Source organism: Perognathus longimembris, chromosome 1 (genome assembly GCF_023159225.1).
Source record: "Perognathus longimembris pacificus isolate PPM17 chromosome 1, ASM2315922v1, whole genome shotgun sequence".
Taxonomy (NCBI): Eukaryota; Metazoa; Chordata; class Mammalia; order Rodentia; family Heteromyidae; genus Perognathus; species Perognathus longimembris.
In genome coordinates this window covers 58,785,737-58,803,269 of record NC_063161.1, presented here as the reverse complement: position 1 = coordinate 58,803,269, position 17,533 = coordinate 58,785,737, and the positions used below count along the sequence as shown (strand labels likewise).

At 40.2% G+C, this 17,533-nt stretch overlaps 1 protein-coding gene across 3 annotated transcripts; it reads right to left on the bottom strand.

Annotated features, from left to right (window-relative positions):
• Positions 1 to 417: 417 nt before the first annotated feature.
• Pus7l (pseudouridine synthase 7 like) lies at positions 418 to 17,482 on the bottom strand. 3 transcript variants are annotated; one of them, XM_048366017.1, is made up of 9 exons: positions 17,371 to 17,482; positions 9,946 to 10,877; positions 9,558 to 9,717; positions 8,028 to 8,220; positions 5,928 to 6,026; positions 3,607 to 3,688; positions 2,755 to 3,032; positions 1,778 to 1,831; positions 418 to 1,106 (listed from the first exon to the last, which is right to left on the bottom strand). In XM_048366017.1, the coding sequence occupies exons 2-9, from the start codon at positions 10,859 to 10,861 to the stop codon at positions 798 to 800; spliced, it is 2,091 nt and encodes a 696-aa protein (XP_048221974.1). In that variant the 5' UTR covers positions 10,862 to 10,877; positions 17,371 to 17,482; the 3' UTR covers positions 418 to 797. The 3 variants fall into 3 exon arrangements, with proteins under 3 accessions (XP_048221974.1, XP_048221967.1, XP_048221982.1); XM_048366010.1 differs by lacking the exon at positions 17,371 to 17,482 and adding an exon at positions 14,188 to 14,366; XM_048366025.1 differs by lacking the exons at positions 1,778 to 1,831; positions 17,371 to 17,482 and adding an exon at positions 14,188 to 14,366.
• Positions 17,483 to 17,533: the final 51 nt, after the last annotated feature.

The window sequence follows — 17,533 nt, the reverse complement described above, 5'->3', positions numbered from 1 at the left end:
GCAAAGAGTGAAAAGATATGAGCTAGTGTTGCATCACAGTTTCCTTACTTGTTATTTTCATTAGCACATGTTCCTAGTAGTTTAAAAAGATGTGCTGGGCACCAGTGGCTCAAGCCTGTAAACCTAGCTATGCAAGAGTCTGAGATCTGAGGATCAAAACTCCAAGCCAAGCAGGTCAGAAAAGTCCATCAGATTCTTAGACCCAATTAATCAGCAAAAGGGTAGAAGTAGAGCTGTGGTTCAATTGGAAGAACACCAGCCACGAGTGAAAATGCTGAGGGACAGCACCCAGGTCCTGAGTTCAGACCCCAGTCTCCTCCTCCTCCCCACAATTCTAAACTTTTGAAGTATGATATACTAGAAAAAGCACAGGTTGAGAGTCACATAGATATTAAATTCACACTATGAGATTTGCTGTATGCCCTTGGGAACTTTGAAACATCAAATAACAATTTATTAGGATGTTATAAAAGTTAAAAAGAGACAATTACAATGTTCCTGGGCCGAGTGGTACATGTAAACCGGGTGTCAGTGGCTCATGCCTGTAATCCTGGCTATGCAGAAGGCTGAGATCTGCAACTGAAAGCCAATGTGGACAAAAAAACTCCATGAGACTTGTATCTCCAATTAACCAGCAAAAAGTCAGAAGTGGGGCTTTGGCTCAATAGGTAGAGTGCCAGCCTTGAGCACAAGAGCTACTAGACAGTATCCACACCCTGAGTTCAAGTCCCAGTACTGGCACACAGGGAAAAAAAAACACAACCCTGTCAGTGTATGATGATTCAAGGGTATCTGCTTTAAACATCATGTTTCATTATCTCCCTCAAGCAAACTGTAGCATAACAGGAAGCATCCAGATCAAAGGCAAGGGCAAGGGATGCATCTGCTTCTATCTCCACAGCAGCATCACCATCTCCCTGTAGCTGGTGCGTCAGGTTGTGGGGCCGTTTCAGAACCTGTCTGTAGCATCCTGGTACATTCAGTTTGAGAGTTGGTACTTTAAAACGGCATGCCTGAAGTCCATTGTGGCTAAGCACTTCCTGGTACCACTGGCCTACTTTATTCTTTGGGTATAGAATGTTGTATCCAAGAACTGGCAGAACCACCTGGGAATGGAGAGGGGAAAAAAAGAAACAACAACAACACACACACACACACACACACACACACACACACACACACACACACGAAACAGCCTTCATTAGAATGATTATATATAGAATGATTAATATTATTATACGTTACTTCTGTGTCTGGGACCTAGATCTGTAAAACAATCAGTCTCAGAACGTAAACACAATAGGCAGACAAAAATATTTTTTGAATACTACACTATGATACCTTTAACATTAAAATAGCCAATGGAAATAAAGAACCCAGCTGGACATTGGTGGCCCATAATCCTAGCAACAAAGGAGGCTGAAATATGAGGATCGCAATGGGAAGAACAATCTGTGAGACCCAGGCAGAACAATCTGTGAGACTCTTGATCTCCAATTAACCAGCTAAAAGATAAAACGTGGAACTTTGGCTCAAGTGGTAGAGATCCACTCTTGAGCAAAAAAGCTAAGAGACAATACCCAGACCCCGAGTTCAAACCCCACAACCGGAATTTTTAAAAAAAAAGGAGAGTAAAAAATTGTATAGAATTATAAGCTGAATGTGTTTGTAAATAAATTATAAATTAATTTAGAAGTGATTTAAAAGCAAGGAGTGTGCCAGGATTTTTATCTTTGGTGGGCAAAGTTTATCCTTAGTAATCTGTAAGCAAATTTACCTGGTACATTGCATATGTATTAGCTGATTCCTCTTCTTCAGTCACCAGATGAACCTAGTTTTTAAAAACATGATGGATGTATAAATAGTTGCCAAATGGTTTACACTACTGCAATTTGCCCTAACTCTGCTGGGTATAATTTGATTCCTACACTGAATATGCACATACAAGAACAAAAACAAGATCTTTTCCTAACAGCCTGTTTCTGGAGATGATTAGAGAGAATGGTGGGCTGCTCTGAGACAATACTAATACTGCAAGTGTGTGTGTGTGTGTGTGTGTATGTGTGTGTGTGTGTGTGTGTGTGTGTGTGTGTGTGTGTGTGTACTTGAGCCACAGCTCCACTTCTGGCTTTTGTGGTGGTTAATTACTGATAAATCTCACAGACTTGCCTGCCTGGATTGACTTCAAACTGCAATCCTCAAATTTCAGCCTCTGAGCAGCTAGGATTACAAAGGCATGAGCCACTGACATTAGGCTTCTTACCTCAGTCTTAACCATCTTTTCCTAATTTACAAAGTTTTTAGTGTGTGTATGTGTATGCCAGTTACTGGGCCTTTAGTGTGTGTGCATGCGCGTGTGGCAGTTTTGAGTTCAGGGCCTTGATCTCTTGCTTGGCTTTTTTGTTCAGGGCTGGTATTCTACCACTTAAGCCACAGCTCCATATCCTTGATTTTTTTACTTGGAAGAAGGGTATTTCACATGCTACTTTTTTTTTTTGAGAAGTATTTATTATTATTATTTAAGAAAGCTTAACTGTCTTTAATTTTCTCATTCTGTAGCACTCACTGTTTTTAATTTTCCACTGACCTATCTGTGCTAATGTTCAATTGTCAGCAGATGAGTAAGCCTAACAGAAATAAAGGGATAAATGAATCAAGTACATGATTTGTGTTTATGTGTTCCCCAAATCAGGGCTTCTGAAAATGACTGCCCCTAGTGTGCTACCTCCACACCCATGACCAGGTGACACTTACTTTACTACTGGAGAAATGGTCATTCACATCTTCCTCTAAACACACCAAATCGCCCTCCACCACCCTGCATCCGTAGATGGCAAGTCTGTAAGATGCAGCCTCATTCCAAATCTTGCTGCTGTAGGCATGGACGTAAAAGATGCGCATGGAGTGGGGAAAAGAGAGCCAGGCCCGCGTGCAGCCCTCCTCTGTCATGCCAAAGCGATGCAGTGACTCCAGCAGTGCCCTTTCTCGAAATTTGAACTCGGGCATCATTGACAGCGTACCCTTCGCATCCTCTAAAATGAAGAGCAAATCAGAGCTTCAGTCACTCATTGCGCCGTCTTTCTTATGTTGACAAAAGGCAATTAGACTAAGAACAGGTTGATCAGAGCTCAGCAATATCTAGATACACTCCTTAAAACATGTGTGTGTGTGTGTGAATGTGTTGGTACTGGGGCTTAAACTCAGGGCCTGGGCACTGTCCTTCAGCTTTTAAGCTCCAGGCTGGCACTCTTACCACTTATGCCACAGCTCCACGATTGGCTTTTTGCATAGATTTTCCAGCCTGGGCTGGCTTCGAACCACAATCCTCAGCTTTTAGCCTCCTGAGTAGCTAAGGTTACAGGTGTGAGCTACCAATGCTCAGCCTTCTGCAAAGGATTTGACCAAAGAAAACCAAGAAACTCTTTCCTCTCCTCTAAACCCAAGGAGTAATTACAACAGATCAAATTCTCAGAGCACTGGCAGTATCATGCAATAAAATAATTCAAACTACAATTGTTATTACAATGCATTTCTTTTCACATTATGATGCTGGACTAACATTTAGATTATGCATGCATATTACTATACATAGAGAACTTCACATACCAGTTTGAAGAAAATATTTCTTTGCTTTGTTTACAGGATCATCCAGGTCTTCAGGTGTAAGAAATAATCTTACTGCCTTCATCTTACAAAACCAAGCAAGCAAATATGTTAAAGAAAATGGTGAATTACATTTGTGTGTGTGTGTGTGTGTGTGTGTGTGTGCACGCGCCTGAGTACAGTCCCTGAGCTTTTCTTGCTCAAGGCTAGTGATCTACCAGTTGAGCCACAGCACCACTTCCAGCTTGTGGTGGTTCATTAGAAATAAGAGTCTCATGGCAGGGCTGGGAATATGGCCTAGTGGTGAAGCCCTGGGTTTGATTCCTCAGAAAAAGCCAGAAGTTGGGCTGGTGATATAGCCGAGTGGCAAGGGTGCTTGCCTCGTATACATGAGGCCCTGGGTTCAATTCCTCAGCACCACATATACAGAAAACGGCCAGAAGTGGCACTGTGGCTCAAGTGGCAGAGTGCTAGCCTTGAGCAAAAAGAAGCCAGAGACAGTGCTCAGGCCCTGAGTCCAAGCCCCAGGACGGCCAAAAAAAAAAAAAAAAAAAAAAAAAGAAAAGAAAAAAGAAAAAGAAAAAGAAAAAGCCAGAAGTGGCACTGTGGCTCAAGTGGTTGAGTGCTAGTCTTGAGCAAAAAGAAGCCAGGGACAGTGCTCAGGGCCTGAGTCTAAGGCCCAGGACTGGCAAAAAAAAAAAAAGTCTCATGGCTTTTCCTGCCCAGGCTGACTTTGAGCTGTGATTCCTTAGATCTCAGTCTCCTAAGTAGCTAGGATTACAGGCATGAGCCACCAGCACCCAGCCAAATTACACCTTTTTTCTTTTTCTTTTTTGAAGATGCCTAAAAGGTTACCTTCAAAGACTATGCATTTAATAAATGATATATGATGCTGTGACTTCCTCTACAGTCTTTCAAAAATTAAATAATATTACATATAGAAATAAACTTTCTGTGCAAGTTGAATATTTAGCTTTAAAATGTCACAGACGGGTAAAAGTACCTCTTCTCCTATCACTTCCCTGACTCTACTTCTACTATTTTTTATTTCAGCTGAAATATGAATACAATTGGACTTTCCTCTTTGGGCTGGCTTTCAACTATGATGCTCAGATCTCAGCCTCCTGAGTAGCTAGCATTGCATACCTAAGCCACTGGCACATGGCTTACAATTGTAATTTATAATATAATAATTTATAATATTGACCATTATTATAATAATTGACCAATATTATAATAATTTATAATATTGACTCATACACAACAAAAAGTAAAAACAAAAGCAAGAACAGAGGAATGAAACAAGCCATTAGTTTCATTTGTGCTCTCAGGTCCCTCAGTTCTTTTGTCTTAAAAACAGTGGACAGGTCAGGTGTGCATGCCTGCAATTCTCTCTATGCAGCAAGCTAAGTTGTAAGGATCATAATTCAGAGCCAGCCTGGGAAGGAAAGTCTGTGAGACTCTTTATCCCCAATTAACCCCCAAAAAGCTGGTGGTGAGGTTGTAGTCCAAATGGTAGAAGCAAAAGAGTTCAGAGACCTAGGCACTGAGATCAAGTTCCAGTACTGGCGTGCGCGCGCACACACACACACTGACATAGTCACATGCAAATACTTTTCTATGTGTTTGTATGCTGGTTCTGGGCTTGAACTCAAGGCCTAAGGGCTGACCCTTAGTCTTTTTTTCTCAAGGCTAGCATTCTACCACTTGGCCACAGCTCCACTTCTGGATTTTGGGTAGACAACTAGAGATGAGTTAGGAGTCCTCCTGGGCTGTCTTTGAAACTCCATCCTCAAGATCTCAGCCTTCTGAATACTTAAGGTTATAAGCATGAGCCACTGGTGCCAGGCTATACAGAAATACTTTTAATTAGGTAAATGTAACTTATTTATGATGTATATTTGTAGTTTCATTTGAGACTAGTCACATTTTATTTTCAAATTTGTTATTGCTATCTAAACTTGGGTTGATTATATCTCTTTAATGATGTGATACCTATTTCTATAGGATATGCTGCCTCCAAATCTTACATTTGGTTCACAGAGGATTTAGAAAATGTTGATTCATTCTATGTCAAGCCTCAAGTAGGTATTAAACATGGGGCACTGCATGTAATCTGATATTCTGCAAATGATACCAAGATTATAGTTGCTTAATAACTGTTCAATGATTTAATATGTATTTTGTGCATGTACATGTGAGTGTGTGTGAATATGCTTTAATTTGCTTAGATAAGAGAGCTAGGGGCTGACTTACATAAGAAGTAAAAATGACTAAAAAGACAAGATTGTATCTATACTATACCAATAATTTAAAATCCATACCATTTCACTCTTCAGCAAAGCTAATCCAATTTGGTCTGTGTGAACTTTCCTTCCCTTCCCAAATCTTTGTGGTCCATAGTAATTCACAAAGCCTTTATGCTATGAATAGAAAATAATTAAGAGCTCATTAGTAAGTAGTAAGTTATGAGTTTATCAATATAGTGTCAAAATGTGAACAGGGGTTGGAGGCATGGTTCAGGTGGTAGAGTTCCAGCCAAAAAGCAAAAGCATCAGATAATGAGTTTGAGTTCTGGTCTTAGATTTTTAAAAAGTATCAAATATTTCTCTTCTTATTTTCTATAAAAATTCTTGTAGCCTGTAATTTTGCAGACTAAATAGTCTGATAAATACTATATAAATGATAAAGATCACGATTTAAAGTTAGTACATAATTATGCCCATAATCCTAGCTACTCAGGAGGCTGAGATCTGAGGACCATAGTTGAAAACCAGCAAGGTAGAAAGTCCATGACATTCTTCATATTTGGAAGCTAGATCTAAGATATAACTGGACATGAGAACCTATCCAAGACTCTAGGCATTCACACACAGTCAGACTACAGGAGGATGGATAGCCTTTGGGGAGGAACCAAAAGGCGTAACTAACTCCTCTGAACATTTAAAGTACTGTGGAAATGAACTCCAGGAAATAGAAAAATAAAATAAATAATAAAATAAAGTAACAAAAATAACAAATAAATAAAAGTCAACAATGTGACTATTTTTGAGTACAATGCATCTTGACCAGTGTGCCACCCCCTTCAGCATTCTCCCCCATATCTCCCAACCCTACCCGTGCCCTCAGCTTACCCAGTTCTATGTTCACATATGTACACTTGATACCATGATTGAATAAACTAAGATTATTTCTAATGAGAGTTTCATAATCGGCAGGTGTAGCTTCATAACTATCAGTAAAAAGCTGGTAACAAATGCTATCTGAATTCAGAGAAAAAGGCTCCATCTTTAAAGAGATATTGTTTTCATAACCATTTTATGGGGGGGTGTAAAATTTTTACACAGATGAGTCATGAAAGAAAGATAAAAGAGTATACAGAGCATATAATTTCAGGCAATGAAATATACATTTAGGTCAAAATGCTGAATTTTAGAAGAGTTTTCACTGGAAGGTATTTCCTTAATTGTAAGACAGATTGAAATCTAGGCTTTGTTTTCCTATTAGAGAGGTATAAAACTGGGTGAACATGACTGTGTGGTCAGAAACTTGGATGAGATCCTCTCAATGCTGGCTGCAGAACAGAATCATTTAGCAGGCTGCTTAAAAATAGCCATGCCAAAGCCACAGCCCCAAATGTTCTTAATTGATTTCCAAGGAGAAACTGACTGCTGACATTTTTTAAACGCTCCTCGGGTTGAGAATGATTGTTCTGCATCCGGGATTGGCAAAGGACTCCAGCCCACTGAGTCCTATTTGGCTCAACACTCATTTGTGCAAATAAACTTTCACTGGAGCACAGCCCTGCTCATTTATCTGTGTATTGTCTACAGCCATTTCTACACAATGGCAGTTGATTAGTTCCAACAGGAACCATATGCCTGCAAAGCCAAAAGTATTTATTATCAGCCTCTTGTAGAAATACTTGCTGACTCCATAGTTTAGATGCACAGACTGGGACTATGATTGTATAAACATATTTGAATGCTTGGCAGATGTCACTTATAAACTTGAGTATTCTTTGTGTGTGTGTGTGTGTGCCATTACTGAGGCTTGAACTCAGGACCTGGATACTAATGCTGGTCTTGAGCTTTTTTACTCAAGGCTGGCACTCTACCAACTTGAATCACAGCTCCATTTCTGGATTTGTGTGGCTCATTGGAGATAAGAGTTGAATCTCTGGATCCAGCTACTCTGCTGAGTAGCTAGGATTACAGGCATGAGCCACAATGTAGGTTTTGTTTTAATACAAAAGTGTGTTAAAAAGAAAACAGAAAATAAGCCCAGGCCCTCTTTATCCTAAAAATAATTATTATACATGCAGATAAAAAGATACAAAAGGAAAAATGTTTCCTTTCTTTCCACAATGCAGGGGGGATTGTGAAGATTTTCCTGTAATAATCTATTTCTATGTGTTTTCTTACCTTAACATTTTCTATTGCCTCCAAAATTCTCTCCCTCAAGTTTGCAGAATCATTGGTTTGATTTTGTAAATTTCTGATGATAATATCAAAGTGATTTCCTTTGAGCTGACCAAGTCTAAGGGGATCATTCACAGGTCGAATGTTAAAAACGCTCATCCTTTTCTTTTCCATTTCTTTCTCTACACTTTTCAACCTACAAATGATAAATCACACAGGGTCAATGAAGTCTTTCATCAGTATTTTTTTAATATTCTAGTCTTAATGTTATTGCAAATATTCAGTCTTAGAGGATTATACTTAAAAGAGTTACTTTAGGAACTTAAATAATTGTGTGTGTGTGTGTGTGTGTGTAATACTTGCAGGGTCATTATACTTAAAGGGTTCATATAAGGTTATTATAGAATTATACTTACAAAGTTATTTTGGGAACTTGAAAACATATGTGTATATATATAAAGTACATATCATATATACTATATGTATTACATATAAAGCTATAATACATTTACATATAAATATATAACACAAATATTATAAATATGTAATATATTTATACACACCCATACACACTAATGTAGGCCTTCTGGCTTCTTAGTTCAAGTGATAGAACCTTCCATAAGTTCTGATCTATCTGTCCTAACTCTGCTTCTTGCTGTCTCAGTCAAACATTTAAAAATTAAAAAGTATTTTTTTAAAAAACCCACTGACACCAGAAAATTTATTCTTATTCAATTTGTTTTTCTAATTTTGTTTTTAGTAATGGGTCTCATGCTTGCTAGGCACAGGTGCTCTACCACTTGAGCCACATTCCAAACCCCTTACTCAAACTTTTATTTTTTACCCAGCATCTAAAAAGTATTTTTCCTTCATAATGGTAAAAAATATATTAAACAACTGACTCACTTGAAGGAAGGTTAAACTTGAGCACTTTACATTTAGTTTATCAGGGGTATATTTTAAATGTAGGAGTCCATAAAAATAAAGGCATATAGGAAAAATAACTTATAATATACTTTCCAGAATATAAATGCATATTTGAATATAGTACAGGAAGTTGAAAAACAATTTGGAAACTTAAAAATACCTTGCTTCTCAGTTTCTATCCTAAAACCTCCTATACTTTTACACAAATTTAAAACATAAAATTACCTATGAAGACAATCACATTATTAGTGTAGCATGTATTGCTTGGTCTATAATCAATTGACAGACAAATGATACTATCAATATTATCCTGAATTTTAAATCTATTTGATACAATATGAAAGTGAACTCACATCTGTAATCCTACCTTCTTAGGAGGCCAAGAGCATCATAGCTTAAAGCCTGTGTGGGCAGGAAAATCCTTGAGATTCTTATCTCCAATTAATCACCAAAAAGCTGGAAGTGGAGGGTTGGCTCAAGTGGTACAGCTCCAGCCTTGAGCACAAAAGCCCAGACCCTGAGTTCAAACTACAGGAAACAGACAGACAGACAGACAGACACACACACACAATTAAAGTTCTGTCTTATAAAACAGTAACTTATTACCTTTCTGGATTCACTTTTTTAACCACCATTGACTGATACGTGACAGCTTTCTTATCTTTAAGGCCTGCATAACTAAAATCCGAAGGAATCACTCCAAGTTTCATGGCTAAAAAACCAAGTGCTTCAAACATCTCCAGGTTTTCCTTTCGTAGGGTAAAAGCTGAAACAAAAGTAATTCTGAATTACAAAAGCAGTAGCTCCCACAAATGAATCACAATCTTAGCACACTAACTAATAACAGATCAACTCTGTGACTCAAAATATTTTGATCAAACATTTTCATCAAACTACAAAATCATCATCAAAGATCTCAACTGTCACTTAAAAAAATACTAGGTGACTCCTTGAAGGCTTCACACTGTTTCTCATATTTATCTAAAGAAATTACCTGTATATACAACTTTCCTTTCTTGGCCTTGAAGAAGAGCTCTTTTTTCAGATCTGTGTACCTTCTCCCGAAATCTTACTGTTATTACATTTCGATTATTCCCACTCTTGCAATTCTCTTCAGGAAATGATTTGGTTTCTACCAGATTCCCGAATTTCTTATTGACAAAATGATGCACAGCTTTTCTATGATCTTTGTTTGTATTGGGTTTAAATGTGAATTTCGAATTTTCTTTCTTTGCATCCAAGTACTTAAAAAAGTCAAGTGCTTCCTCTTCAGACACCAAACAACACAGTTCTTTATAGTCAAGATTAGGTTTGACAACAATCTCACTGTTTTTGCCGACGGTGATTAAGAAAGGAAACGTCTGCCTGACAACGCTGTGTAGGGCAGCCCTTTGGTTTTTCTCAAGGAATCTGCCCAGTGACAATTCTGGAGAGGCTTCCACTGACTCCCTTTTCAAATTCCACTGCTCTTTTATCTCTAGGGCAAACTGACTCAATTGTTCATTAGTTTTCTCATCTAAAAAAGAGCTTAATAGATCAGCTTTTCCTTCCTCCCAGGTAGAAGTCGTCCCATCACTGGTACTGTCTTCTTTTCTTGAGTCAGACTGAAGATTGGGCTCACCAGAGGAGAACCTAGCCAAGCCAGTAACTTCTTGATTACTTCTGGCATCAAAGGTTCCAGTTTGAAAATCAAGTTTAGGTTTCTTGGCAATATTTTTTGGCTCAGGTAGTATTTTACTAACTTCCAGAAAATATTCATCCATAGCCTTATTGACTAACTGCCCCTGTTCATCAATCTCAATAACAATAAAGTCACTTGGTGAGTTCTTTATAGTACCCTGAAATCCAAGGTGATCATGAATGGAATACAGGCTACTAAACCCGACTCTATAATCTGCATCTTCTTCCATTCCTGAGAAAGAAGGCCTACAAAAGAAACAAAGTGGTCAGAGAAGTTGTGGATAACCAAAAGGGAATTGGCTCACAAGATTTCTTTGGTTCTGCTTCCTTTTCTATAGTTAAGTCCCATTAAATGACATTAATAACCTATTTTGTGACTATAATATAATGTGTACTTAATTCTATAAAAAGCAGAGTTAACAAACTATTTTATATTTTTTTATTTTACTTTTTTCTTCTTTATTTTTTTCCTTTATTGTCAAAATGAAGTACAGAGGGGTTACAGTTTCATATGTAAGGCAGTGAGTACATTTCTTGTTCAACTTGTTACCTCCTCCCTCATTTTTCCCCACCACCCCACTTCCCCTGTTGAGTTGAACAGTTGGTTACACCAAATGGTTTTATAAGTGTTGCTTTTGGAATCGTTTGTCTTTTATCTTTTGTCTCTTGATTTTGATATTCCCTTTCCCTTCCCCAGTTCTAATAAACGAATATACAATATCCAGGGTACTCAGATGAGATACAGTGATAGCAGGGGTACAACCACAGGGAGGGAATACAAGAGAAACAAACAAACAAAAGCTACGGTTTCACATGGCATGTTGAAAATGATTACACCACCGATATAACACTTGTTTCCATAACATGGAGTTCATTTCACTTAGCATCATTATGTGTTCATAAGGGCATAGCTACTGGGCTATTGTGACCTTCTGCTATGACTAGCCTAAACCTGTACTAATTATTCCCTATGAGGCTTGAACTGGGGGTTGAACTCAGGATCTGAGCATGTCCCTGAGCTTCTTTTGCTCAAAGTTAGCATTCTATCACTGGAGCCACTGCACCACTTCTGGCTTTTTCTGTTTATGTGGTACTGAGAAATCGAACCCAGGATTGCATGCATACTAGGCAAGCACTTTGCCACTAAACCACATTCCCAGCCCTGCTATTTTATATTTAACTAGTGGGGAATTGTTGTTGTTGGTTTTACTTTTCGTGCAGGTCCTGGAACTTGAACTCAGGGCCTAGGTGCTGTCCCTGAGCTTTTCTGCTCAAGGCTAGTGTTCTGCCACTTGATCTACAGCTCCACATCTGTTTTTTGTTTGTTTGTTTGTGGGGAGAGGGGCAGTGAGGAGTTGGTGGTTAATTGGAGATAAGGGTCTCACAGCCTTTCTTGCCCAGGCTGGCTTCAAAGTACAGTTGTCAGATCTCAGCCTGTTGGGTAGCTAGGATTACAGGTGTGAGCCACTGGCATCCAGCATTAACTAGTGTTTGAAACCTTGATTCTTCACTTATTCTAGGATTCTGTCTACACCAGCTACATCCCTACACCTGAATATTCTTAGACATCATGAAGTCTTCCAATTCCTATTTCTTTATCTAGCCCATAGCTCATTCTCCATGTAGCATTCAGAATATTGTCAAACATTAGGATTAAAATGAGTCAATTTCTAGTCTACCTTTAAAACTATTTGTAAGGGGCTGGGGATATAGCCTAGTGGCAAGAGTGCCTGCCTCGGATACACGAGACCCTAGGTTCGATTCCCCAGCACCACATATACAGAAAACGGCCAGAAGCGGCGCTGTGGCTCAAGTGGCAGAGTGCTAGCCTTGAGCGGGAAGAAGCCAGGGACAGTGCTCAGGCCCTGAGTCCAAGGCCCAGGACTGGCCAAAAAAAAAACAAAACTATTTGTAAGCTGAGTGCTGGTGGCTCACATTTATAAGCCTAGCCACTCAAATGGCTGAGATCTGAGGCTCAAGGTTCAAGACAGGCTCAAGTAGAAAAGTCTGTGACTTTCAGGCCAGGGCCGGCTTTGAACTGTGATACTCAGATACAAGTCTTCTGAGTAGCTAGGATTATAGGTTTGAGCCACTGGCTTCCAGTTTTAAGTTGAAAACACTTAACAAGTATTTTACTAATATCCAGTCCACTTCAAAACAGGCTTATATATTTTCTTTTGTGTTAGAAGGAAATGCTTTAAATCCTCAAAAAATATAACTGTATTTTAGCGTTTGATGGTATTTTTTTCTTACTGGTACATTATATGCTCAAGGCTGATTTGAGGGCAAAACTAATTTTCAGTTTTACACCAAGCCCCTGTTATATTATAGGAATGTCAGAAGGATGTCAAAGGATGGATTAAAGTTTGTACCTTTAATATGTCACACAAAATCACTGGCTGCAAAGCTAATAAAAAGAAAAAAGTAATAATACTAATAAAAAAAAAACCTGGCTAGTGTCCATGGATCTTTAGCCCACATTAAAAAAAAATGTTACTATAAAAAAAAAAGAGAAAAGTCTGTGAGACTCTTTTCTGCAGTTAACTGAAAATAGCCAGCAGTGGAGGGGTAGCCCAGGCAGCAGAATGCTAGCCTGGACAACAAACAGATAAGATGGCAAGGCCCCGAGTTCAAACCCCAGTACTGACACCAAAAATGTACATCACCTTTATAATAATATTAAAATAAATAAAACTGTAGGTCCACAAAGAAGAGCCCAGAACATAGATTTGTTTTACAATGATTTGTTTAATCTTACTTCTAGAGCCTAAAATTCCTAGCTATTTCTATAGAAATGATGGTTAGATTTTTATATATTAGACATTCAAACATGAGAAGAAACAAGAAGATCAGGAGAAATAGTCTAAGGGGATAGAGGTAAGTGAAGATCTATCAACTTGCAAGATGAGCTCAAGTTAGTCTTGGAATTCAAGCCTCCTACCAAGCCCCAAGGATGGATTCAACATTTTGAGCTGGTCCAGAGATGCTCTGCAGCTTCACTGGCATTGTTGGAGCAACAGACATGTGCAGAGCTGTAGGAAAGAAACTGTCCCTGGAGCCTAAGTAGCTCTCTGTGTAACCCACACCATCCAGGGAATGATCATCACCTTGACCGTCATCTCATTTCTACTAACCTGAACCAATTCAGCACACTCCCCTCTCCCCAGTCCTTCCCAGGGTGCTATATGGAGATCATAGACACATTCTCTTTATCCCACTTCTTTAGGAGATTAAAATAACATATTAATTTCTTAATTGCTTAAGCTCCTACACAGTGGCCTCCATTTCCTGCCCTAAATCATTTCTTCTTTCTCTTTCTTTCTCCCTCCCTTCCCTTCCTTTTCTCTCCCCTCCTTTCTTCCTCCCTTTTCTTTTCTTTCTTTCCTTCCTCCCTTTCTTTCTCTAAAAGTCCCAATTCCTTTGAGACTCATGCCACCAGGCTTTATCATTTGCTGCCACTATTTCTTTCTGACCCTCAGATGACTGTTCATTGGCTCACCAACTTCCTTCCCAGCATGATTTATTTTGTAGTCACCCATGTAGACCATCTACTTACAGTTTGGGTCCCTCAGCTCCTCAATTTTATCCTTAACTTCCCATCTTCACTTTGGTCATCCACTTTTATGGTCATAACATTGACCTTTCCATCACAAAAAAATTGCATCAACTTTAAGTATGTCTCGCTGATCACTCTCACTGTCCTTTTATTGCTACTACTGTAATTCCAAGTGCGTGTGTGTGATAGAACCCAGGGCCTTGCGCATACCAAACATGCATTATACCACTGAGCTACATTTCTGTACCAGAATACTCTTTTTTTTTTGCCAATCCTGGGGCTTGAACTCAGGGTCTGAGCACTGTCCCTGAGCTCTTTTTGCTCAAGGCTAGCACTCTACCACTTGAGCCAAAGTGCCATTTCCGGCCTTTTCTGTGTATGTGGTACTGAGGAATCAAACCCAGGGCTTCATGCCTGCCAGGCAAGCACTCTACTGCTAAGCCACATTCCCAGCCCCCCGAATATTCTTAGACCTCTAATTCTTGTTTCTGTATCTAGCCTATAGTTCATTTTCCATGTAGCATTCAGAATATTCCTTTAAAAAGTAAACCAAGATGAATGAAGAGAGGAAGGGTAGGCTAGAACAGTCATCACATTCAAAGTACATATGTGAAAATGGAATGAGGGAATGTGAATGTGTGGGGTTGTAATAAATGGGGGAGAAAGGTGGAAGGGGCAGCATTGATGGAGTGGCATTGTACACAGAAACAGACATGTTGGAGCTGGGTAGTGGTGGCTCACACCTAAAATCCCAGTGACTCAGGAGGCTGAGCTCTGGGCATTATGGTTCAAAGCCAGCCCAGGCAGAAAAGACTGTGAGACTCTTATCTCCAATTAACCAGCCAAAAATAAATAAATAAAGCTGGAAGTGAAACTGTGAACTGTGGCTCCAGTGGCAAAGCATTGGATTTAAGCAAAAAAGCTAAAGGAGAGCATCCTGGGCCTGAGTTCAAGCCCCAGTTACTGGCATTAATTAATTCATTATCAAATAAAAAGTAAACCTATCACAACGATTTCTAAACCTTCTAGTTACATTTATAATGAAGTCTAAGTTATACACTCTAGATTACAAAGATATTTTAGATTCTGAACACTGTCTGTCGTCTATGCCTTTACACCTTTATCCTCTATACTCATCACCCTGACCTTCTTCAAAATCTTCACACCATTTCTACTGTTCAGTTGTTCCTTCCTCAAGGGAAGAAGGCTGTACCTCTTAGAATTCACATTCTCAAAGAGGTTTCCTCTGACCAAGAACCTCTAAGAATCTCCAAGCCATTCTCTTCCATAAAGGGTTTGATTTCCTAAGTAGCATTTCTAGCTAATGTGTTTCTTTCTCATTTACTGTCTATCTCTCCCAACCTAATGTCAACTCCATGTTAACAGAAAATATGTACTCCTTATTCACTGCTGAAAAACTCACACTTAGAATAATTTCAAGCACACATTAGGTCCACAACCAATATTGTTTAGTAAACAAAACAACTATTACAAAATAAGAGCTATAAGAGTAAAAGGAGGTGACATTGGTCAAGATGCACTGTACTCATAATCTGACTTGTTGAACTGAAATCCTGTGGTATAACTACTTAAAATAATAAAGAAAGAAAGAAGGGGCTGGGGATATAGCCTAGTGGCAAGAGTGCCTGCCTCGGATACACGAGGCCCTAGGTTCGATTCCCCAGCACCACATATGCAGAAAACGGCCAGAAGTGGCGCTGTGGCTCAAGTGGCAGAGTGCTAGCCTTGAGCGGGAAGAAGCCAGGGACAGTGCTCAGGCCCTGAGTCCAAGGCCCAGGACTGGCCAAAAAAAAAAAAAAAAAAAGAAAGAAGGGAGGGAGGAAGGGATAGGGAAGGGAGGGGACTATTGCATTACTGCATCTGGGGAAAAAAGGAAGAGTAAACGGAAAGAAAGGGATCACTTTTGCCTAGAATAATCAGGAAGGCAAGCTGGGCACTAATAGTTCATGCCTTTAATCCTAGATATTCAGGAGGCTGAGATCTAAGGATGATGGTTCGAAGCTAGCCCAGGCACAACGTTCAAGGGCTCTTAAAAAGCTGTAAGTGTAGCTGTAGCTCCAGTGGTAGAATGACAACCTTGAGCACAAAAGTTCAGGCCCTGAGTTAAAGGCCCAGAACAGGATGAAAGAAAGAGAGAAAGCAAAAAAGCAAGCAAGCAAGCAAGCAAGCAAGAAAAAGGAAATCAGGAAGGCAGACAGCAAGTACAAATCATTTAAGTCCTTGATTCAAGAGAGAGAAAATAGCAGATATCTTATGTACAAAATATGGAGTGTTTGGGGTGGGTTTTTTTTTTAACAAGAATAAACAGCTCACAGGGCAGTGGGGACAGGGAACTGGCACAATTATTAAAAAAAAAAACAACACAGCTGGATAAAGCTATGAAAGGCAAAAACACCCACACCCAGTTAACGACTTCAACTCTATTTCATTATCAATGGACTATTATTAGAGGTCTTTCAATAGAAAAGAGACACAATTCACAAAGACAGGTTTTCTAACAAGTCTCTGATGGGAACTGGGCAGCTGGCACCTTGCTGATGTTGGAAAACAAAATAATGAAGGCCTCAACACTTAGGAACAGACTTTTGGCATTTTCTTTCTGCAAAAGAAGGAGGGGAGGGAGGGCCCGAAAGCACTGTCAGCTAGTGAACCTGGCACCCTTGAGGAGAAGGTAGGGATAAGGGCATGGCAGCCAGGGTGGCATCCCGGGACGGGGAACTGGAGAGATTGCAAGGAGGCCGAGGCTGAGACCAGAGCATCAGTTTAACGCCAGCCAAGGGCAGGAAAAGTCCCATGGGAAAAGTCACCAGCAAGTCAGGAGTGGGGGTGTGGCTCGAGCGGTGGTGCCAGCTAGGGGACAGAGTGACAGCTAGAGGTGGGTGTGGCTGGCCCAGGCTGGACGGGGCGGGGAGGGACCCCGAAAAGCCTCTTCTTCGGTCGGTCGGTTGGTCGCCGCCGCCCCGGAGCTCACACCCACTGGCTACAGAACGAAAGGCTCCTCGCCTCCCGAATCGTACGGACGCTACGGCCCTTTCCACCTCGGGCCACGCGCGTCCCCAGGTGCAATCTGAGCCCCAGTCGCCCTCTCCTCGGGACTAGGACTCGAGGCCCCCAAGCCGACCTGGCACGGGACCTACCCCGTCCCCACCGGCGCCGTCCTACCTCCCGGCCAGGTGAGCGCGTTGCTCCGCACCGTGCCGCCCGCCGTGCGCAAGTCCGGAAGAATTAAAGAATTTTCTGCCTCCGACACGAGCCTACTTAAAGGGGCAGGCACAAGATAAGAATAAAGTCCCAAGCCTAAGCAAATGGAGCTTCACGAGTTGTG

Excerpts from the sequence above, each read along its gene's own strand:
- Pus7l (XM_048366017.1), bottom strand. The coding sequence starts at position 10,861 with ATGGAAGAAGATGCAGATTATAGAGTCGGGTTTAGTAGCCTGTATTCC. Across the intron at positions 3,689-5,927 it reads CTTTGCTGAAGAGTGAAATG|ATGAAGGCAGTAAGATTATT; the intron begins GTATGGATTTTA and ends TGGTTTTGTAAG. Across the intron at positions 3,033-3,606 it reads GAAATATTTTCTTCAAACTG|AGGATGCGAAGGGTACGCTG; the intron begins GTATGTGAAGTT and ends TCTTCATTTTAG.